This window comes from Aquarana catesbeiana, linkage group LG07 (genome assembly GCF_042186555.1).
Source record: "Aquarana catesbeiana isolate 2022-GZ linkage group LG07, ASM4218655v1, whole genome shotgun sequence".
In the NCBI taxonomy this organism is placed as follows: domain Eukaryota; kingdom Metazoa; phylum Chordata; class Amphibia; order Anura; family Ranidae; genus Aquarana; species Aquarana catesbeiana.
Genome location: NC_133330.1, coordinates 287,479,449 through 287,503,150, shown reverse-complemented (window position 1 = coordinate 287,503,150; position 23,702 = coordinate 287,479,449). Strand labels below are relative to the sequence as shown.

The following is a 23,702-nucleotide window of genomic DNA, read 5'->3' as shown; positions in this document are numbered from 1 at the left end:
TATTCAGACTGCACTGTGGCAGCTGGGAGTCGGGGGAAGTAACAGGACTCGCATTTATTGGGCAGCAGCTGGCGGAAGGAATAGAACTAGTCAATGTTTATTGGGCAGCAGCTGATTAATCCTTGTGCAGCGGTTCCCAACAATTAAATTAAAGTCCTGGCCTTCTCATGTATATCAATCCGCCGGGCATGTAATTGCTGGGAACCGCAGCACAAGGATTACTCCACCGGAACTATTTGATGATGATTTTCGAGCACAAGAGTAGTAATCCTTGTGCCGTGGTTCCTGGTAATTACATGCCCTGGAGAAGTGGAGGTTGGGACTTTATTTGTCAGAACCGCTGCACAAGGATTATTCCACTGCTGCTTGATAAGAATTAACTAGCTGTGAATGTAGCATAAATTGTCCTGTTCTTTCCCCTGGCCCCCTGCCATGCATGCCGCATCACTACTCTCTTTGGGGCACCCAAATATGTACCAGGTCTTTTACAATCCTATAGTGTATACTACAAAAAATACATTAAAAAATTGCCAATGCCCCACTAAAGTGTTCAGGTTTTGCTTGAAGAAAAGGTGGCAACCCTAGGCAGACCTCCTTAAATACCTAGAGTCAGCCCAGCTGGGGAGGAGATGTTCGGGTGGAAGAACTGGAGGTGGAGTGTTAGGCTGTCGGGGCATTGGAGGGAGCCCCCCAGTTTGGGGGGGTGACCTTGGGCCAGGGGCTCGGAGCTGTGAAGGAACCCCACACAACTCCAGGGGTGTCCTGAACAGGAGCAGGAGAAGACAGTGGGGAACACTGCCGGGTAAATCTTCAGGAGGGATCCATCAGGTGTCATGAGTGACAGGCACAGTCGGGAGAGCTGGGAGAGGCATGCCGGAGTGGACTGGGAGGCAGCATGAGATGGATATAGAGCCAGCGGGAGAGACTGTGATGTTACTGGCAGAGAAGTCGGATGGCTACAGTCAGGAGGGTTGTCAGAGCCTGCACAGGACGGACTGAGATCAGCAGTCCACCTTAATACAGCTAACACTAAAGACTTTCCTTTCACCATTGGTTGCTACACCAAAGGGGCCCACAGTCCCTGTCAACAAGTGGCAGTTTCTAAAGTCTGTCTGTGTTAGAGTTGGGCCTACCATGTGCTAGCTGCACCAGGAACAACTGTAAATAAGCGTTGTGCTGGAGCTCTAGAAGATGTAAATAGAGGTTCCTTCCAATTGATCTTTATATTGATTTCTGCTATTGATTCTGGGCATCCCATAATTCCCTTTTACCCCATCCAAGTTTAATCCCTCAATAAATAACAAAAACAAAGCTGATGGACTGTTCATTGTCTGGAGAGTGACTGGAAGTGAATGCCAGGCTGGGCAGGGTGACAGGTGGAACTACTACATTCTGCAGCCCCTACGGGGGTACCGCTACATAATGTTTTTTTTATATGTATACACAAATGTTTTGCCTTTCATTTTTATTTTAATCTGAATTTAATTTATATGGTCTCTGTCCTGCTGTAAAATACACTAAATCAGGGATATGCAATTAGCGGACCTCCAGCTGTTGCAAAACTACAAGTCCCATCATGCTTCTGCCTCTGGGTGTCATGCTTGTGGCTGTCAGTCTTCTAATGCCTCATGGGACTTGTAGTTCTGCAACAGCTGGAGGTCAATTGCATATCCCTACACTAAATCATTATTAGCGGACACAAGCACAAACTTACAAACCTCCTACTAAAGCTAAAAGATAATACTGTAATGAGTTAATAAATAAAGCTCTGTATATTTGTCTTGGGGCTTATTCACATGGGTGCTTGTACAGTGTGAATCAGCGTTTTTTTTTTTAAGTGGCTGGAGCTGTGTGCAAGGCAGCCTATGTTACACTATGGGGACTCAGCAGCTGTACAAACACAGTTGTAGGACCTAATTTGACAAGTGTGTGGGTGCAGATCTATGGCCCCAAACACAGGCAGTGTGCATTCAGGGCCACTCACTTGCACCAGCACACCTGTGAAATTAAAACCCTCGGCTGTGTTTGAACACAGAGTAAAAGGTGGCTCTAGCCACAAAACCCACTGCTTATTCAAACTGTATGGGCCAGAGAAGCTGTGTGAATCATCCCTTAATTATGTACTTTTTATAAATTTTTTACTAATTTATTTTTTAATTATTTTTTTTACAATTTTATTTTATTTATTTTTTTAACAGCCCTGTTGGGGTTTGGGCTAAACAGACCCCTGATGTCTCACTTTTGAGACAGAGAAAGTGATTGAGGACACTGTCCTCAATCTCTAGCTCTGCAGCCTCAGCTACACTGAATGAATGAACATGAAGTGTTCTGCGTAGCATAGTTTACTAAGCTTCAGTTATGAGTGAATACAGTAATTGGTACTGATGCCTAACTGTATTCATTCAAAAAAGGAAGGCCTGGTAAATATAACATATTTACCTGCCCCACCATGCTCTCCATCCTGCCACCAATCCCCTGTGCTCCGCAGCACCCGAGACAGGGGGGGGAAGCCGGCAGTGCTTCGGGGGAAAGGGAGGACTAGGGGGGGGGGGGCGGTTAGCAGAAGGAAGGGGAACCTGTACAGGAGGGTTTTTGGTGCAATGGTGGCAGCATTTGCAGTAACTGTGTACCCTTGTAGTTCCCCCCTTGTAGTTCCCCCCTGCAGCAACTGAAAACTGTGGGGAGGGAAATGAGGAGAAGCCAGCTTTCAGCTGCTGCAAGGCGTGGACTACAGGAGACTTGTTCTTGTAAATGCCGTTCATTGCAGCAATCACTCTCCTGTACAGGTTTACTTTCCTTCTGCTTTCAGCCACCCTGCCGCCCTGTTAAACAGGCCTGGACCCTGTACAGGAAGACTGGTGGTACCCCCTTATCAGCGACCCTGATCAAAAACATTCTATCCCTAATCCATCTAAAACTAGGCACTAATGGTCCATCTCCTGTGCATGCACACTGAACTGTACACTGTACTGTGCATGGGCCGCAGTCAGATTTTCAAAACTTTGCTATCAGGTAAGTAAATGTATTTTGTAAATGCAAACAGTGTATGTTCCTGAATTGGATCTGGTAGCAGTCTCTTGCAGTCCCTGTACTGCAGGGATGGACTGTGAGAGAAGGAAACAGCACAAGGAGCCAATCAGTTCATGTGTTGACAGAGAGTATGCTGATAGGAGGAGAAAACTTTTCCTCCCACTGTCCAGTCACAGGCTGGGGCGAGTCCAGGATGACTTGGGATCAGAGGAAGTGGACTGAATGATGCTGGCCATCAGACTGAGGATATTTAGCTCTGCAATGAAGGTGAATATTGCAGCAAATGCTAGTTTTGCTATTTTATCTTTTAATGGGCTTTTCGATAAAAATAACAACTTTTATGAGTTGTTATTTTTGGCTGGAGCTCTGCTTTAAGCATCGCAGACAGTATTTTAATTTGTACTAATTTCATAAATATTGATCAAGATCACGCAATATATGTTCTATTCTGTACAGTAGGTGTGACAGGTACCCGATCTACGTAAAGGATAAACACATTTTTTACAACAGAATGTTAGATTTTTTATTAGGTATACATGTATACACAATTACCATGATATGTTTTTATAGCGGATGAAAAATTCCAAGCACTCCTGATAGTAAAGCATTGTAAAGTGTACGTGCAATAATCATGCATTGCAGCACATACCTCCTCCAAATGTTTCTTTCATAAACACAACAGGTAAAGGTGTGGATATTCCAGGTTATTTATACCTCCAGGGAAGGTAATCACTGAGGTGTTCAGTCCGGCATCACTGGAGTGGAAATCTCAGCAAACCATTTGCATTCATTTCACTCCTTTTAGAACTGGCTTGATCAACTTTGGGCAGGACTGGGCTAAGCCAGGTAGGGAGAGGTATTGGCTGTGTGCGGACTGTCAGAGTGACAGGAGCTTTCACCTGAAGCCTGTCTGAGTAAAGAGACCCTCTTTCATACCTGGATAACTTTTTCCTTTAATGTGACGGACATGGCAGAGGATAAAACTTTTCGCTATGGGCTCATTGTACTGGGATTTTTCATGATCATGATTGGCATGTTCATTATGAGTGCGGATAAGCCTAACATATACATCACTTTCTGCAGTGTAGGGGTCTTACTGATATTTATTGGAATCACATGGAGCATCTGTCAGTGCTACCCTAAGGTAGGAGACTTTTTACTGAGCTTGAAAAATTGTCTGTTTTTTATATATATATATATATATATATATATATATATATATATATATATATATATATATATATATATAATTTTATATTATTTTTTGCACACATTTACGTACAGATTAGGATTTGGAGCCATACCATGTTTTCTAAATAATAAAAAATGAGCATTTTAAAGTGCATGTTGGGGTATAATGAAGAATTCTTAGCAATATAGTCTGTTTTTTGGTCAAACATTAAAGAAACTTCTCACATTATAGCAGCCTTTCTCAACTTTTTTTTATCCCTGGAGGAACTCCTAAAAGAGTTTTCGGGTCTCTAGTAGGAACCCTTACTAAAACCAGTTCATCAGAGGTCAGTAGGAAAATGCCCTTTACATTGATGGTCATTGATCAATGGTCAGAATGCCCCCCCTTACAGACAGGTAAAAAGATCATTGGTGTCAGGCAGATGGCTCTAACAGGTGGCATTGGCCCCAGAACTCTGTAGGCACCATTAGATGAGACGTCAACCACAGCTCAAGAAACCCCCCATCAATTTGCAGGAGGAACCCGGCCCAACAATTGCTGGAGGAACACTAGGGTTCAATGGACACTGGTTGAGAATGGTTGCATTATAGCATTGCCCTTACCAATGCAGCTAAGAGATAATTTTCACAGGATCAGCAAATCATACTGAATATTTTAAAATTTGGGTCAATGTTGTAGTTTTTGTTATATGTAAAGAAGTATTGGGATTGATTTACTAAAGGAAGGCTGTTCACTTTGCTTAATGAATAATGTAAACCTTTGTTCACCCCAATCATCCAATCTCTGTTTTTTATTTGGATTGCAAATGATTAAGCAATTGAAGTGAACATAGCTTTACCTAATTTAGTAAACTTCATGACCATACACTGCACAGCGTGAATATTCACCCTGCTAACTGCCGCCACTTTTTTAGTAAATCAACTCAATTGTGCCAAGCAATAAAACACAGTTTAGTCCAACGCCAACCATACCATCAGTGGTGGGATGTAGAGGGAAAGTTCTAATGATTTGCCCCTAAGGGTGATGTAAAACTGAAGTACCCATAATCATACATAGATAGAAATTCTTCTGTAGGAAGTTATATAAATGTACATTTTTATAACGTACATTTTTTTCTGTTCCTTGGGCTGCAGATGAAGCATAAATATCATACTGAAGTGTAACTAGACTGTTAAGCTGGCTATATATGCAAAGAAATCTATAGACTCCCCCATCCATGCTAAACAGCATGGATAAACGAAACCCTGGTTGCTGGGTATTGTATTTGGTACCTGCAGCTGTCAGAATACTCGAACAGTTATTGTAGCTGATTGGCTGTTCAACTGTTCGACTGACTTTTTTCAGCCCATTTCCTCAAACTTTTTTCATCCGATTCACAGAAATTGTCCATAATTCAATTCATGTATGGCCTGGTTTTAGAATTGTATTTCTTTCAAATGCAGCTTTTTTTGTCATTTTTTGGACAAATTAAAGTCAGTTTTACCCCTTCATGTTTATCATCATTTTCCTTGGAATTTTTTTTCCAACATGCTGGACTCTTATTGTTTTGAACACATTTCATGTTAAACATTCTGGTTCAATATTTTTTATTGAAGTTTGTATAAATAAGATACAAATTAAGACAAGTATCAAAGCATGGGATATATATATATAGACAATGCGATTAACAGTTTTTATACATATTACAAATTAGTCTTACTGAAAGAAAAAGATTATGTGTCTTAGAGACTGTATAGAATAGTAACATATGTAAAGATCCGAAATAAGATCTAAATTGGGGTACATAAAGAAAGAAAAAATCTATTTATATTATGCCTCCAGACCACACATCCACCCCATGTTAAACATTCAAACGCTCTCCATCAGCTCTAGGGATGAATGCAGTTATTTCGATAAAATTGGTTTAGCCATAAATTTGCTGATTTTGTCATTGGCTAATTGTATTTGAAGCAGAAAATTATTTTCTTCATTCAGCTTCTTAGGTGACATTTGCTTGAAAAAAATTATAATAAAAAAATCTGTTCTTTTTTTTTTCCTTTATTTTGAGAGTGCCTTTTGGTACATTTTGGGAAGTTTACTTGATTTCAGATATTGCCCATCGTGTCTAGTTTTTTAATGTGAATTTAATCTTTAAGTGTGTACTGTTGCACTGTTTTTTTTTATTGAAAAAAAAAGCTAATGATGGACAATATGTTTTGGCATAAGGTCAAGAGTAGTTGAAAGGGGTTTCTGTATCCCTCCGGGGCAGTTTACAGCCCATTGCTCCCTTAAAAACGTCCAGAAACCACATTCATTTTCCCTGTCTGTTGACTCCAAGGCATTTCACCAAAATAGTGAAATTTGGTCAAATCTCCTGATTTGTACAGAAAGTTTAGGAAAATTAAAACTTCAAGAAAAATGTACTTATCTCTAATAAGAACCAAGCATTTATTTATATTTCATACTATTTCAGACACCCGCCCTCAATCCCACCGTTTTTTCTTTGGTACACAATCACAAATTTACAGCAACATTTATCAAATCCAGTGAAATTTAATTGGTCTAATATTTCTCTCCTAAAGGCCAAACATATGTCTTAAAAACTCTGAAATAAATGGTTGTCTGATGCCCCTTACATTTAAATCCCGACTTGTTGCTTCCATAGTGTAAAGTAAAGTCGTTCCTTTCCCTCCATGGTGGTGGCCATCAGCAGTCTCAGAGCTTTTGGAAGTCTACACAATGGTGGCAAGTAAATAAAAGATAAAAATACATCAACTGCACATGTAATCTTATGGGAAGGTTACAGGTCTCTTTAACTGCAGGAGACCAGGCTTGATTGGTTAGGTACAAGTAGAGCTTTTTGGATTCCAGATTTTCAGATATCTGGTTTGAAAGTCATTTAGGATAATGGAAAGTTTTTCCAGTGCTAGTAAGAAGAGTACTGCACTGTTTACTCCCTGAATGTGCACTTTGCTTTCGATAAAGTTTGTTTCACTGCTAAAAAAAAAAAGAAGCTTTGTCATTTTTGTTCACTCGATTATTGGAGTCAGGCTTTTCATGGATTCTTTGGGATAACTACATGTATGTGAATAAATGTATGTAGTAGTCCAAAAGACTCTGAAACAGAGACAGATTAGTTTGGGGCAAAACCACCACATGTGGAAAATATCTCCACTGTGTCCACATCCTCGGAAGCACTTGTCACTGTATGCTGGGTAAACTTGGAATATATCGGGGACCCCATACTAGCGCATTAGAACTTTATAGCAGATTCCACAGAAGTTATTTTAATGATAGATTTTGCTATTCTAGACTTGGCTTCACTTTACTCTCCTTGTAGGTGGCTACAGTACGCTGGGCACCGTAGACTGGGTCACTCGCCTGCACATGGAGTACCTTTACTCGTGTACACTTGAACAAATAAACTGGACTCCATGCATGCACTTAGTTAAATTCTTCTGTACCTGTGCACAAGTCAAGGACCTCTGCGGTGCTGTTCTACTGCCGTTGCAATGGGAGACAGTGCTGAAAGCAATACCTCCTGCAAGAGGCTATTCCACCTGGCACATGTACATGCTTATGACAGGCTGCTAGAGAAACCTTTGATACCCTTGGTAACCACTTGTATCTTCACACTCTATTAACTCTTGTATCGTTATCTTCATACGCCAATGTGCTTAGTGACCCGATCTGTGGACTATATGTGCCGGTTATTTGGATTACACCCCTTGAGTAACTTCAGACCAGGCAAGGACAAATTTCAAAAGATTTACAGGAATCTCTCAGCATAACAGTTTCAAAACAAATCCCTAAGTCAGGCTTGTGGCTGCCCCGGTGTACCTGTACAGGCTAGAGTCCATACAAAGTTGAGTCTACAATAGCAGATCTCCAGAACTGGTGTATTCAGGGAGGACTGCAGGTCCCAGCAATCCCCCTTCTCTGTTCTTTGCAAGCAGCTGGAGATTTCATGTTGTGGCTTGTCTGTGTCTTTCCTTCCCATGCAGACTGAGACTGGACAGAGCCTTCCTCCCTTTTATTATCAGTACAGGGAGAGAGACAGAGCTCTGCAAAAAGTGTGGGAAACCAGCTTAATTGGGGCAGCAGCTATCTCACTAACCATAATTTCAACCTGCTTACATCCTGAAGGTTGATAAGCTGCGAGGTCTTCTTCTCTGCTTGCGTATTTATTCTTTATGTGCATAGTATGAGTTGCCCAGATTTGTGACAGGTTTATTATAATCTCATTATAAGCAGCTGTTTGAGTTACTTTAAAGCCCATCTCTAGGCAACTAAGAAATTATCCCTTGCAGTGCTGGGTAAATACTTGTTTTGGTCTAGGGGAAAAAAAAAAAAAAAGATTCACTTACCAATCCTCTCTGCTGTCAGACTGGTCCTCACAGCCTCTTCTCCCCCATGGTCCGAATGTCTAGGGTCCTGATGTCATCAAGATCAAAGCGGGGTCAATAGTCCTGCATTGGAAGTGATGATGTTGAAGGACAGTCCACCACCGGAGCATAAGGTAGCGCCATCATGGGAGGGAGCGGACAATCAGGTAAGTAAGACTGTTTAGTCTCTCATTAGACAAAACACAGTCCCATTCCAAGGGATACATTTTTAGTTGTTTGGAGTTGGGCTTAAAAGCCCAACTTCAGAAAATGTGAAAATCCTAAATGAACAGTTAATCCTTGCAGTGCTGGTACAGCCCCACTAGTCTAGATTAGATTTACTTACCCCATCCTCCACTCCTCCGAGGTGCTAGATTGGTCCCCCAGTGTGTTCTCCCCCAAGCTGTCTAGGTCCTGACATCATCAAGACGGATGCAGTGTCCATGGCCCTGAACTGGATGTGAGGATGCCGAAGGACAGTCCACTGTCAGGGTGGGAGGTGGCACCGTCTGCTGGAGAAGCAGAGGATCGAAAAGTAATAGTGCTTTTACTTTATCCCAAATCTACACGAGCCGCCCTGCAGAAATAGAGAATTTCCAGATTTCTCCAAGTTGGGCTTTAAATTTGAACCGAATGCAAAAAAAATTCAATATTGCGAACAGGCAGGCTATTTATTGCAGAGGCATGCAGTAAATCTATTCTGCAATAAAATATACCTACCTGCCTGTTCGCAATTCTCCCCAGAATGCATGCGCAGCTCTGTTTACATTTCCCGGCACAGTACCAGCATGCCGATATGAATGACTCTCTTGCAATCAACATTACTGAGAACTGGCACCTGGAATAAGCCAGGGAGAAGATGCCAACACCAGCAAGGAATCTTGTAGGCATCGGACCGCTGGAGCATAGGCAAGGATTTGTGTCTTTAGTTCCGCTTTAATCAAACACATCGGTTGTAAATATAATGTAGTGTATAATTTTATTAGACTTGCTGTATAATATGCAAAGAATACTTCTGGTCTGGCAGATTTTTGCATTTGTACTTGTATTATGTCTATGCACATATGACATCACATTCTACATGCCAATCCCAAGCCATGCCTTTTGGGAGGGTTGAAGAACATTCTATGAACATTCTATGAACATTCTACGAGAAAAGGCTTTCAAGCATATCGGATATGGGGGATTATTTACGAAAGGCAAATCCACTTTGCACTGCAAGTGCAGTCGCTCTAAATCTAATGCTGGCCATACACTATACAGAAAATCGGCCGAACCCATTTTCGAAAAACGAACGTTCGACCGTGACCGCAAACGATCGTGCCATCATATAATGTCCGATAATCTGTTCAGTGGACATGAATAAATAATTTTGTGTTTGTTTTTTTACATATACCTAGTGCAGGCAGTTCGGACGGGAAACACATTAACCTTGCAATTTATCGTACGTTCGGCAGAAATTTTCCAAACATGCCGTTCGTTTTTTTTCCACAAAAACGTCACAAACGATTATCGATTTGTACCCACTAACTTGCCGAAAAACGAACGAAGTGTCCATACGAACGATTTTTCGGCCGATTTTTCGTATAGTGTATGGCCAGCATTAGGGGTAGATCTGAAATGAGGGGAAGCTCTGCTGATTTTATCATCCAATCATGTGCAAGCTAAAATGCTGTTTTTTATTTTGCTTGCATGTCCCCCTCGGATCTACAGCGACTTTACTTTCAAGTGCACTTGCATTGCAAAGTGGATATTCCTTTAGTAAATAACCCCCTTGGTGTCCATAGAATTACTGAGACTCAGATAGAAATCAACAGATATACAGTATACATATATACACTTGTATTATATTTTGCGTTCTTACAGATCACCTTTACTCCTGTGGATATGGAAGCTGTACCTTTAGCAGAGAAGTCCGATCTTTTAACTCCAACCAAGCAGTGGTATGTCTAATTAATTTCATTGCTTTTACTTTATTATTTAAAGTGGTATTAAACCTAAAATGTAATATATTGCAGCTTACCAATCATTGCATGTGATGGCTGCATTAGTTTTTTGCTTTTTTCCCTGTTTTCACCAGTTGATCTGGCTAGTAACACACCTTTTGTATTAGAGTGCTACCACTCTGGATGGAGGAGCACAGGAGACACAGTGGCTAGCAGCATTGCCAGTCAGGGAGGGGGGTTACTGTCAGATGTTCTAGCAGATTTAAATACACTAATGCATTGAAACCAAACTCTAGCTAACACTTTATAATCAGTTACAGTAAACTTTTTTTTTTTTTCATTTTGGGATAAAGGTTTTACATAAATAAATAAGCGCTGGTCATTGTAAGCACCCCTGGAACTGTTAAATGGCTTGTCCCATCCCTGTAAACTGATACATCTGGACATCTGGAAAAGGGCTTGTTCTTTTGAAAAACAAAGAACAAAGAAAAAAGCCTAAAAATGAAGACTAATGCAGCCATCACATCTAAGAATTGGTAAACTGCAATATAATAAATGTTTACTTTTGGGTTTAATACCGCTTTAAGGTTTGGGATAAAATGAAATATGCATAGCAACCACCTAGCTTTTTCTTACTTGTTCTGACTGCTGAAATTCGGCTGCTATTGGTTACTGCACTTTTCACATTGTTATTGTGCTCTGTGTCACCTAATTACTCAGTTAGTATAGAATATTACAATTCATCACTCATCACATTTTAATCCAAGGTTAAACATTACTGGGATCTGTAAAATGAAAAGTATGCTAGGTTTATCTACAAGTACATCATATTAAACATGAACAAAAATAAGGACATTTATGACCAGGCATAAGGTAGTGGAAAGGTCTTGCATATATAGAAACACAGATTGATGATAGCAGATACCTACCTGGCTCATCTAGCCTGTCCATGAATTTTTACTCCTCTAAACAGACTTGTGTTTATCCAAAGCAGATTTCAATGACTGTACACTTGTACATGTAAAGCCAACTCTGGGTAATCTGAATAGTTCCACTTGCAGTGGAGCTACACCCGCACTGCAAGGATTAAAGAGGAAGTAAACCCTGGTGGGTTTTACTTCCTCTTTATTTCCCTGCAAAGGTAAAGCATATTGGGCTACTATGCATCGCATAGTAGCCCATTATGTGTCACTTACCTGAAACCGAAACCCGCGATGTCACCGTTGTCCCCACTAGCAGGGAGCATCCATCTTCGCCCCTCTTTCTTCCAGGGCCGAAAACTCCAGCTCTGTGACTGGCCGGAGTCGCGTGACGTCACTCCCGCGCACATGTGCGCGGGAGCAGCCAGTCACGGCATGACCCCTATTAGGAACGGCACGATGTGCCCTTTCTAAAGTGCGCAGGCGCTGATGACATCTGCGCATGCGCCGTAGTCATCGGTGCTCAAGTGTTTCGTAAATATCCACGGTTTAGGAGATATTTCAAGCACCTACAGGGAAGCCATAATATAGGCTTCCCTGTAGGTAACAGTGGTTGTACAGGGTGTACAGCCACTTTAACAACTAGTTTAGGTCTCGCCGAGAGTAAAAACATTTTACTTACTAGGTCCTCTGCCCCTCCAGCAAGCTGCAATCCTTCATGGTCTGGCAGTGGACTGTCCCTCAGCGTCTTCACGTCCAGTGGCGGGCTATAGACCCTGTATTGGTTTTGATGTCAGGACTTTAGAAAGGTGGAGCATGGGGGAGAAGACATTGAGGGGAACCATCTAGTGGAGTAGCTGGTAAGCAATTCCTCTTTTCTATGCTCCCTAGAGCAGTTAACTCTTGCCGTGTTGGTTCAACCCTATGCAAGGAGGAACTTTTCAAGTTTCCATGAGCTGGACTTTAAAGTAAACCTGTGCTCGCCACAGTGACATGTTTGGCCCTCAAACTACCATAATCTGTTCCATAAGGTCAGTTGATGGCAGTTTCCAGTTCTGGTCAAATTGGGTATAGAAAGGTAATTATTAAAAGTTTCCATTTAAGAGTTTTACAGTCAAATCCGCACGTGACTTCATCAGGGGAAGTCGCGTGCGGTGTGACGTCACGCGTAGGGACGGGACAGGCTCTACATGCTGTGATAGATATACGAGCTCGCCGCTCGTCGGAGATAGGAACACTGTTTTTGTTTTATATGTGAGTACCCTTGTTTTACTTAATAAAGTCGCTGGTTGAAACGGTATTACACTATTGGGGCTCCCCGTGTTTTTTATATCCCCCTATACAACCGAGGGAATTACCCCCTGAAACTAGGACCGTGAGGATAGTTTTCTACATCTTTAGGAAGACCCCCTCAAAGATCCTTGGTCATATGCGCTTGCCCTATTGCCTTAAGGAGGACCCCTTCAAAGACCCTTGGTTATATGCGTTTGCCCTATTGCCTTAAGGTAAGGGGCCATCTCTTAAACACATGAGTGTTTAAACACGAAGATGAGCACCGTGTGATTTATTTCAAGCACCGCAGAGCGGCTGTTGCATGCTAGGACGCTATTGCCATCTTTTAAAATTATTTGAAAAAGGACTTCCCCTTACTGTCACACTTGGTGCATGCCAAAATATTTAAGTCACATTATTTATTAAGATTGCATGTCATAGATTCTGACAATCCCTGGTTATTGCACTTATTTATTATTCATTTTTTATTTTTTCACCATTGCACTATGTCACTTGATGTGTTATCTGCTCGCTATATATTTTGAGTCACGTAGATTTTATGATACACTTTACCATTATTTGAAGATTGTTTACACTATTGCTTACCTGTTTATGCACACAATTACAGATACGGATTGATTTTTAATGTAGTGGTACTATTTATGATGAGATATTTTTAGTGATTATTTATACCACATTTATTTGTTTTTAGCACTTAGAATTATTATTTTATGAGTGAGATTATTTTATGGCTGGTGCCCATACTTTTTCATTACTTACACTACTCTTTATGTATTTAATACCACCCTAAGTTATTCAGTAAGGGTGTCCAGGATTAGCGCAGCACCACCTATTAATATATTGATGTTCCTTTAAGGTTGGGTCTGCACCTGATTCGGTGTATGCAGCTTTTCCTAGTATTGTCCATTAGATTTTATACCTGTTAGCGTGGGAATAACCTTTTAATTTTATTCTGGGAAGGCTGTCCACAAGGTTTAAGAGTGTGTCTATGGGAATGTTTGACCATTTTTCCAGAAAAGCATTTATGAAATCAGGCACTGATGTGGACGAGAAGACCAGGCTCGCAATCTCCGCTCTAATTCATCGCAAATGTGTTTTATCAGGTTATCGGGCTGTGGGAACAGTTTGTGGGTGGCCCCTTCCTGCTCCAACATGACTGTGCACCAATGCACAAAGCAAGGTCCATAAAGACATGGATGAACGAGTTTGGGGTGGAGGAAATTGACTGACCTCAACCCAATAGAACATCTTTGGGATGAATTGGAGTGGAGACTGCGAGCCAAGCCTTCTCGTCCAACATCAGTGCCTGACCTCACAAATGCGCTTCTGGAAGAATGGTCAAATGTTCCCATAGATACACTCCTAAACCTTGTGGAAAACCTTCCCAGAGTTGAAGCTGTTATAGCTGCAAAGGGTGGGCCAACTCAATATTGAACCCTACGAACTTGGGATGCCATCAAAGTTCATGTGAGTGTAAAGGCAGGCGTCCCAATACTTTTGACAGTATATGTTGGTGGAACTCTTGGCTTACTGATGTATTGGTCAAGCTGAACTCCAGCCAGACCTTTAGTCTTTTTACAGTTGAACAGCTTCATCTCCTGTACTGAAATGACTTACTTTGACTTCACTGCACTCAGTGGACTTCTTACAGTGTCAGTCAGATAGAGACTGCCTCATTTCCCATTTCCTGGCTGGAGGATGTACATCATCATCTAACCCTTCCCTCCCCAGCCTTACTGTCCCTGGCCCACCCCTTTCATTCATTGGATTTTAGCTCTTTCAATCATGGAGGCTCAGCATCATATCTGGGTATTACCTATGGTAGTCTTCATGAATATTCAACTTGCCTAGGATTGCCCACTCCTCCAGACTCATATCCACCCATCAAGCCATTTTTATATTTGCATTACTCCACCCGAGAGCCAGCCCACTGCTTGCATTAGAATGTTGGTAAGAGTACCAAGGCCCTTCCCAGCAGCCATGAACTGTGTGAATTGCATAGCGAAACACATGGACCTGGCAACGATCACATGTCACGTAGTAAACAAGAGTCATGTATAGAATCTATTTTTAACATTATTGTTTACCGCTGTGTGTGATCTGTGATTGGTCACCAGTGATCACATGATACCTGGGCCACAGCACCCTGTACCATGTGATAGCTGTGGGGCAATCACAGCATTACAATAGTAAATATTTGAGGCATGAACGAAAGCCACTCATGACAGTTTAAAGATTGCAGTTACAGTGATCATCACCAAAATGTTCTTTAATCTGACTTTATTGTAATAATACCTGAAGAAGCATCATTTACCATTTTGGGCTCTCCTGGGTCACCTTCATCTCTTAGATCACTATCTGTCTAAACAAGGGGATCCTGCTTGACACTAGAACATAAAAATTACTTATTTTGGTGAGTTGACTGGTGATGGGATCTGTTGATCTAATTTAATTGCAGAGTAAATCAAAGAGGATCTGACTTTCTCAAGTGAAAATCAGGTACAGCTAACATAATTATATATTAAATATTTAAAATTTAATTAATAATTAAAGATATCCCTTGTGTTTGTACTTATTATATTACTTGACTTTTAATTTTGTTTTATTCAGTGTGTTTTTTTTATTATAAAAACATTCTAATGAATGATTAAAATGATCCTTTTTGAACAGGTGTACCACAGCTTACACAAGCAAGGAAGAGGTGGAGCGCTATGAGGCCACCTTGCCTTCTTATGAACAGATTCAGATTAAGGTGGAGGAACTTGGCGAACCTCATGGAAACCAGTCGATACCTTTTCCACAGCCTGTGCTGGTAGATATTTCACAGCCAAAGTTGCAGGCCAAGGTGGAAGTACACAGGAATTCAGTTGGTAAAGAAGAACATGCAGTCGTAGAAGCCAATTGGTGAGTAAGAATTTGTGTGTTTTTCCACTCTGCTTAATGGAGAATGCTCAGATTTGGCAAACAGACATAGATGAATGTGTCTGTAGGTTTTACAGATCCTGCATTCCATTTACAGCATTCCCTATGGCAGCCAGAACCATATGAACATTTACCATTAGGCCTTATTCACGTGGGAGATGTGGCCTGTACAGTGTGAACGAGCACCTTGTTTATGCAGCTGGAATTCAAACAGTCATTGCAACCCCATAGAGAACCATAGACGACCTCCACGCAGCACCTGGTGTCTTCCGTTCACATAGACAAGGCACTCAATCATGCTGTATGAGCCATATCACCCATATAAATGAGGCCCTAACCATAATGAATATTATAAAAGCCTATTCAATCTACAAATCTTGAATTGTATTTTCTTACACTGGTTACCATTATATTAAAACTAGTAGAAGTAGTGGAGCCAGGGCCAGATTTATACTTTTTCCTCCATACTTTGTGCCACCCCTTCTACCCTAAGCAACTATTGTGGACACTGTTATCCCCAACATGTTCACCCACAAGACACAAAACTGCTTCACATAAACATGAACAAACAATCATGGACACAGTGAATTAAATATTTGTTAACTGTATAAAAAAAAATCAATTGCCCGAATAATATGACACAACCAGAAATCTGCAGAGACACAATCAGTACCATGCTGATATAACCAGCACCATGTTTAGAGAGACATGATCACCTGGCCCTGTCACCCCATGCTTTTCTTTCCATTTCAATGCCATTGCTCAAACAGAACATATTTTGTGCTCCACTCCCCAGCATGCTGGGTTTGGGAATAGGAATAACTGGAGCTGTAGGGGAGGTCTAGGTGGGCAAGTGGCAGTAAGCTGTAGAAACAGAGAAAGGGTAGGATGGGAGTATTGCCTGACTGGCTAGGCCTAAAAGTAGCAGTGACCAGCACAACCCTTAAAGTGGCCTGGGCAGCTACTGTATATGGCCCATCATGGTCATGGTGCCCTAAGCCCTGGTCTGCATGGTCTAGTAAAAAAATCCAGCCCTGAGTGGAGCAGATACTTAGTTTCATTCTCCTGGTGCAATATTATCAGAAAGAACTGTACAATATAGTGAAGTACTTTAGTACTGGCATGCAAATCCTAATCTGGTATGTGGATAACAGCATGAAAAACTAAGTTTTGCATCATTTTACAACATGATCTCCTAGTTATCAAATTCGATAACAATAAATCTATATGTCAAGTAGAGATGGACTTTAATAACCAGGTCTTGCTTTGCATTTGTTCAGCCAGTCTGCCCCTCTTGCCTGTCTAAAAGAAGAGACCACAGTGACAACATCGGATAAGACAAGCACGGGAAGTAGTGCATCCTCTCTTCATAGCTGTGAGGACTGGCAGCCGCCTAAGCATGATGTCGCTGCGCAGTTTGGAGGTCCTCTCGGTGGAGATGGATTTCATCTTATCGATGGTCCTGCGTGTGATGGAATAGTGATGATAGATGCACCATTTTGTGAAGCCACCCACCCACACATGGATCAAGCAGGCCTACTTATTTCCAACCAAAATGATGATAACGCTGGTGAAGAAGGAGCAAGGGAAGCCTCCCTTACTCAGGGAGCTGCACAAGACCATGAAGCAGATGACCTTTATTATGGAATGAAAGATCAAACTGAAAATCTAATGAAGGGGTTTGATTCTGATTTTGAACACTAGCTTTAGCATGATTTCTGATTCAGAGATGAGATAAACAACACGACATGGAGTATTAAACTGAGGGAACAGTCTGTATTGTCTATAGCATCAAGTCAGAATCCAGCTGTCTCTTTTAAAGTAAAGGTTACAAAAATGAAAGAAGGCATCTAAAGGGTTGATAATGACAACACAGGATCTTTTTGTCCAGTTGTGTCAGAATCTGAACCAGAACAGTCCAGTGTTAAAAGAACATTTGTACTTTATAAAGTTTTAGACATTACAAAACATGGTTAATGCAGAAAAAAACTTTGCTGCCCAGTCTCTATAAAGGAAACAAAAACCTCACCCCACTTTGTTATTCCGTAACAACTGCCAGTTATCACGAGATAATCAGATTGTAGTTTACTACAAACAGGACACATTAAGATACATTTGGCCAATTTAACAATGTATAGCTGAATTAAATATCTGATTGGTTAGTCAAAGAAATCGCAATTCATTATAAATGAGTGCCATGTAAACAAAGTGGCTAGTTAGAATAGCTAAATAAAAAAAAAAAAAAGAAAATGACATGGGGTTCCCTCCATAATTCATACAAGGCCATTTAGGTCTATATGAATTTTAAGGGGTACTTCTTGCAAAGGAAAAAGAAAAGGTATGGGGTCCCTCCAAATTCTATAAAAGACTTTTTGGGACTTGGATTTTAACAGGAAACCCTGTGCACAAATAAAAAAAAGAAAAAAAAAGAAGCATAGGTTCTCCCCCCAGACACTTAGCTGTGCATGCAGTCTGCCTGGCCAGCAAAGGAGGAATGAAAGTGCTGTTCCTGACCCCTTTTGAACAATACCACACCAACATGCCCCCACCATGGTACCTTGCAAGCACTTTGTCCCCATGTACTGTAGATGAGGGCAAGGGTCTTTTCTCCACAACCCTAGTCTGGTGGTTGTGGGAGCATTAACAATAAGGGGGCACCTAGATACCGGCCCCCTTCATGTGAATGATTAAGGGGTACATGTAGAGGTATGGAATTTAGGGGGGGGGGGGGACGCCACACTGTTTTTTTTTTTTGGTTGGTTGGTTGGTTGTTTTGTGTGGGGTTTTCCTTAAAATCCAGAACACAGAACTGAAGGACCTTTATAAATATGAGTGGAATCTACTTACCTACTTACAAATGAACAAAAACAAAATATGATTTCATGAAAATGGGAGAAAACATGTGGTCAACCTGAGAAGACTAATGTTTGCATACATTAATCTAATATTATTTTAGTAATGTTTCAACAAATAATTAAACGTTTACATGCAGAATGGCCCTATATGGTAATGCTGACATTTCACAAGTCGATACACATCCATGTGATCTTAATATGCTAAATTTATTAATGTGATTTTAATATATGTTGTGTCACCAAAACCTCCTGGGAGACTGTTCCTTGCCTTGGGGGCACACAGAATATTTTATAAATATTCAGATTATAAGCATCAGCATGTAATCACACATTTTTTGTGGAACACTAGCTTTCATCAAGCTTAAAATATAAGAGTGCACGGTTGGGGGGGGGGGTGAAGCCCACATACTGTGATGGAATTTCATCCTTCCAAAGCAAGGCAAGGCAAAACAGGCCTTGGGCAGCTACCAAGGCTTCCAGATTATCTTTTGGTGGGTACCGGCTGTCAAAGCACTACAGTTCGGGTTCCAAGCCAGTTTAAAGTTTTTAAATAAGTAGAAAATAGCAGACCTTCAAAAATTTGGCATCCGCCAGGGAGTTAATGGAAAAACCCTCTCTTCTTCCCTTACATTCCATTAATGTGATTGTGTTTTTGTGTTTGTAATGGAGAAATTATTTATAAGCAAGCTTGTAACTATGTAATTTTGAAATTGCATATCTTTATTTAGCAATAAGCAGCACAGCAGTTAAAATAAATTTACAAAACATTTGTAGTTAATCACCACAATTCCTGTTTAGCCCTTCGGGAGTCCCAAGTAGGGTGCAGTCATTTGGACTAATTCTTGTGCGGCTTCCTAAGGTCTACTTTAGATATCAGTCTTCTGTGGATCTGAAGGCAAAGAAAACCCCAGGTCCTGGGCCTAGCCATGGTAGGAGGCCTTCTTCATCCTTCATCCTACCCTACAATGCATGATAACATCGGAGAGCTGTGACTGGTTGAATAAGCAGCTTTAGGGGACTGATTGCACAAAGAAGATTAGGCCTGGGGGAGTGTGGAATAAGGTAAGTATTTGTACTCCTTTCTTCCCTCAATGGCCAAACAAGCATTTACCCATGCAGACCCCACCGCATGAGTACATTTATAATGAAAGGTCCTTCATTCATACATTGCTTTTCATTCATGGAAGCTGTGGTACAGCTTCTGTGAATGGAGGAGGGAGTTGGAAATGGTGGGCAAAGTCAGCGCTCTTGACGAGTGCCTGTGCCAGGTCCCCGGTAGCACTGTAGATTATCACTGTTGGGTTAAACAGTGGGGCAGAGGATTTTGGAGTTGAACTAGGACAACCAACACCAGAACAAGGGACAATTTTAATTAAATGTAAGTACCGCCCCTTGTGCTGATTTTTCTTTTTAAATTAGGTTTTAAAAGCAGCCTAGAGTTGGGTCTTCAGATTAGCTTGGTATGAGCTTGGGCACTATAAAGGAGGTTGCCCAATCAGATTCTAAAGTTTATGGCCAGTTTAAGACAACATGCCGCTTTAGTAACATCATTGTGATAAGAAAGAATAAATTATACGTGTGAAAGTAGGTTATGGGAATTCTGTTTTATTCATAAGGACCTTAGTGTGGTATAATAATTTTCTAGTCCCTTATCAGCTGGGACATGTCAAAAGTCGTGCTTTATCTGCTAATGATGAGACCAGGATTTAATGTGTATTATGTGGTTCTCTGTGGTTGAATGAACTTCTGTTGTGGGAGGAACACATGGAGCCGCTCTGATAGGGAGTGTTTTGATCTGAGATAATCTATAAACAGTCTCTCATTAAACCTGTGTTCATAATAAACATGGAACTGACCAGGCACTGCCCTTCATGCTAGGTTGGATGGGATGTTGAAGGTGAAGGGACTGGAGAATAGGCTGCCAATGTGGAAACATTAAAGCTACAGCAGGAAAATAAAGGAAATATTATTTCTAAATATAAAAGTGGCACTGTCATTACAATTCACACTTCATGTTAATCCATAAGGCTCATCAGCAATGCCAAATCACATTATTATTGATATAAAATTTTCTATGTCATAATCAGTCCTGGATGGAGTAGGATTTATATCTCTAGCACCACATACCAAATTGTAAATATCTAGTACAAAAGAATGGGGATTTTAAAGGTGCTGTTTAATACACAAATATTGTTAAAATGTAACCGTTTTTTATTTAATTTCAAATTAAAAATATTAATTAAAACCAAGAATCTCATTTGTTCTGATCAACAATATAGTTTACATATTCCATGTTACAATAGATGCACCAATCTCAACATGTTTTGCCAAAAGTTTTTGGCTTCTTCAGGAGTTTTTGCATCAATTTGAACTGTATGAGAGACTATCTACAAAAAAATACATACATTAAAAAAACAAAATGTATGTAATAATATTTATATACAAAGCAATTTTAAACAAAACATTTCAATCAGATATATTTTACACTTGTCTTTATATATTTGCATTGCACATCCAATAACATGCTTTGCATTGCAAATATATAAGGACAAGTGTAAAATATATCTGATGGAAATATTTGTTTCAAAATTGCTTTGTATATGAATATTATTATATAAATTTTGTTTTTTTAATTCCACTTGGCCACATGGTCTCACAGGATGGATAAATCTGCAATTTTTCATAAATACACCACTATGGGGGTTATTTACGAAAGGCAAATCCACTTTGCACTACAAATTCAAACTACAAGTGCAAAGTGCACTGAAAGTGCACTTGGAAGTGCAGTCGCTGTAGATCCGAGGGGGACATGCAAGGAAAATAAAAAGGCAGCATTTTAGCTTGCACATGATTGGATAATAAAATCAGCAGAGCTTCCCCTCATTTCAGATCTACCCTCAGATTTAGGCCTCTTTCACACGGGTCAGATCAGTCATGATCCGCCCCGTGAACACACGCTGGCTCAGCGGGGATCGCTCCGCCGATCCCCGCTGAGCAGGAAGATGACAGGTGCATCGCTGCACGCTGTGCAGCGACGGACCTGTCAGAGCGCCGCTCTCCCCTATGGGGGGATCGGATGATGACGGTCCGTAGTGTCCGTCGTCATCCGATCCGATCCGAAAACGGAGGGAAAAGTAGGTTTTTCCTCCGTTACACTTTTCGGATCGGAGCGGGGTCGGATGTCAGCGGACATGTCACCGCTGACATCCGACGCTCCATAGGGATGACTGTATGTCCGTTTTTCATCCGAAAACGGATGGATGAAAAACGGACATACGGATCATCCGTGTGAAAGAGGCCTTACAGAGACTGCACTTTCAAGTGCACTTTCAGTGCAATTAGATTGCACTTTGCACTTGTAGTGCAAAGTGGATTTGCCTTTAGTAAATAACCCCCATAGTGGTGTATTTATGAAAAATTGCAGATTTATCCATCCTGTGAATATCTTGTTTACACATAGGAGCAAAAATGAATGTTTTTTTAGGCTATTTAATCTCCAGGTTGAATGTTTTTTATTTTTACAGAATAGGGTGAATCAGAAAAATAGCACACTGTGGTCACTAGATTGGGTTGACAAGCATAGTAAATAAGTATTTCCTATAATCATCAGCCCCATCTTCTGGCCATAATGCAGTATTTTCCAGTTTCACTCTAATTTGTGTGAATTAATAACATTAGACCTGGAGAGAAACTAACCCAGTAAACTTTAATTTTGTGGATATTCACACAGAACTAAAGTACATGCAGTTTCACAGGACAAATAGCTCTGCAATATCTTTATAATTACATCCCATAGAGTCCCTGAAGATGCTGGCAATCAACTGCCTTGGAGGAGGAGCAGGGGAGTACCTTAAAGTGATATTAAACCTTCATGTTTTAAGCATTTTCTGCAGCTGATTTAATCACTTACTGAATATGCAGCTTCTCTACCTGTTAATCGTTGCCTATGTTCCAATTTAGGCTGGTGCCATGACTGCTGCCCCAGATTTCCTGTTTCAGGGTGACATCTTTCACTTTCAGCATCCTACGGAGTCATCCTTGAATGCAAGTGCAATGAAAGAGCTTTTATTTTTTAAAAATTACAATTAACCCGCTGGGAAGGCAGCCCATCCAGGAAGACTCACAGGTCAAACAGCATGTAGAGAAAAGAATGCAGCTAAACTGTCAGGCTGCATTCACACCTGAGCATAGCGTCTTTGAGCATTTTTTTTGTGCGTTTTGGCGTGTTTTTTTATTAGCCAATAGAGAAAACTATTATATGTTGCATCATTTGAATTTCAAACTTTTTTAGCTTTTCCATTAGCTTTTATTTCTTTGTTTATAATTATTCATTTATTATATTATTATAATGTTTTTTTTTCAAGTTCAAGAGGTTCAAGTTCAGTTTAGATTAGGGTTAGGATTAGGAGTTGGGGTTAGGGTTATTTATTATTTTAATCTTATTTTATTTATTATTTTATGAATAATAATAATAGAATAAATAAATGTAAAATAAATAAATAAATAAATAAATGAAAACTGGAAGTTCAGGGTAGCAGTACTGAGAGAGAAAGAACCAGCAGCATTGAAAGTTGTAAACCACAAGTGCTGGGGGTAAGAATTTTAACACATTGTTTACTGGAGAATGTTTTTTGTTGCTGCACACAATGAGGATTTAATACTACTTTAGTGTCATCGGCTTCTGGCTTGTCTGTGGGTATCATTGCACACAGAGATAGGAGGTCCAGCTGTAGTCCCTGTTGGGAATGAGCATGCAGTGGTGGCTATGGAAGAGCTCCATTGGACCCTGCAAGGTGGTGTAACCAGTCGAAAATTGGAAACAGAGAGACAGGATTTTTAGATACAGAATGCCAAGCAATGACAACCTTCAAAGGGAAAGCACACAGTACTCAGGTCTGAATCACCATTTTTTTTGTTTGATAAGAGGGCTTAATAACATTTTCAGAGATTGCCCCAAGCTGCAATTATGAGCAAAACCATAAAATCAAAATTAAATTCTGTATGGTTGCAGAAAATTACCATGAAGGCAGAGGAATGAATGACTGATGAGTTTTTCGACAAAAATACCCACATTTTATTGAAGATGTAGCAGTGATTATTTATTAAAAAGATTATAAAGTAAAATAAAATTCTCAGTTGTAAAGTCTTGGCTATGCAGAAACAACTGTGTTGGAGTTAAA

General features: G+C 40.5%; 1 protein-coding gene across 2 annotated transcripts; it reads left to right on the top strand.

The window, feature by feature from the left end:
* Nucleotides 1–3,210: 3,210 nt before the first annotated feature.
* On the top strand, nucleotides 3,211–20,764 carry BSND (barttin CLCNK type accessory subunit beta). 2 transcript variants are annotated; one of them, XM_073593454.1, is made up of 4 exons: nucleotides 3,211–3,297; nucleotides 10,453–10,529; nucleotides 15,416–15,649; nucleotides 16,948–20,764. In XM_073593454.1, the coding sequence occupies exons 1-4, from the start codon at nucleotides 3,253–3,255 to the stop codon at nucleotides 17,369–17,371; spliced, it is 780 nt and encodes a 259-aa protein (XP_073449555.1). In that variant the 5' UTR covers nucleotides 3,211–3,252; the 3' UTR covers nucleotides 17,372–20,764. The 2 variants fall into 2 exon arrangements, with proteins under 2 accessions (XP_073449555.1, XP_073449554.1); XM_073593453.1 differs by lacking the exon at nucleotides 3,211–3,297 and adding an exon at nucleotides 3,771–4,174.
* Nucleotides 20,765–23,702: the final 2,938 nt, after the last annotated feature.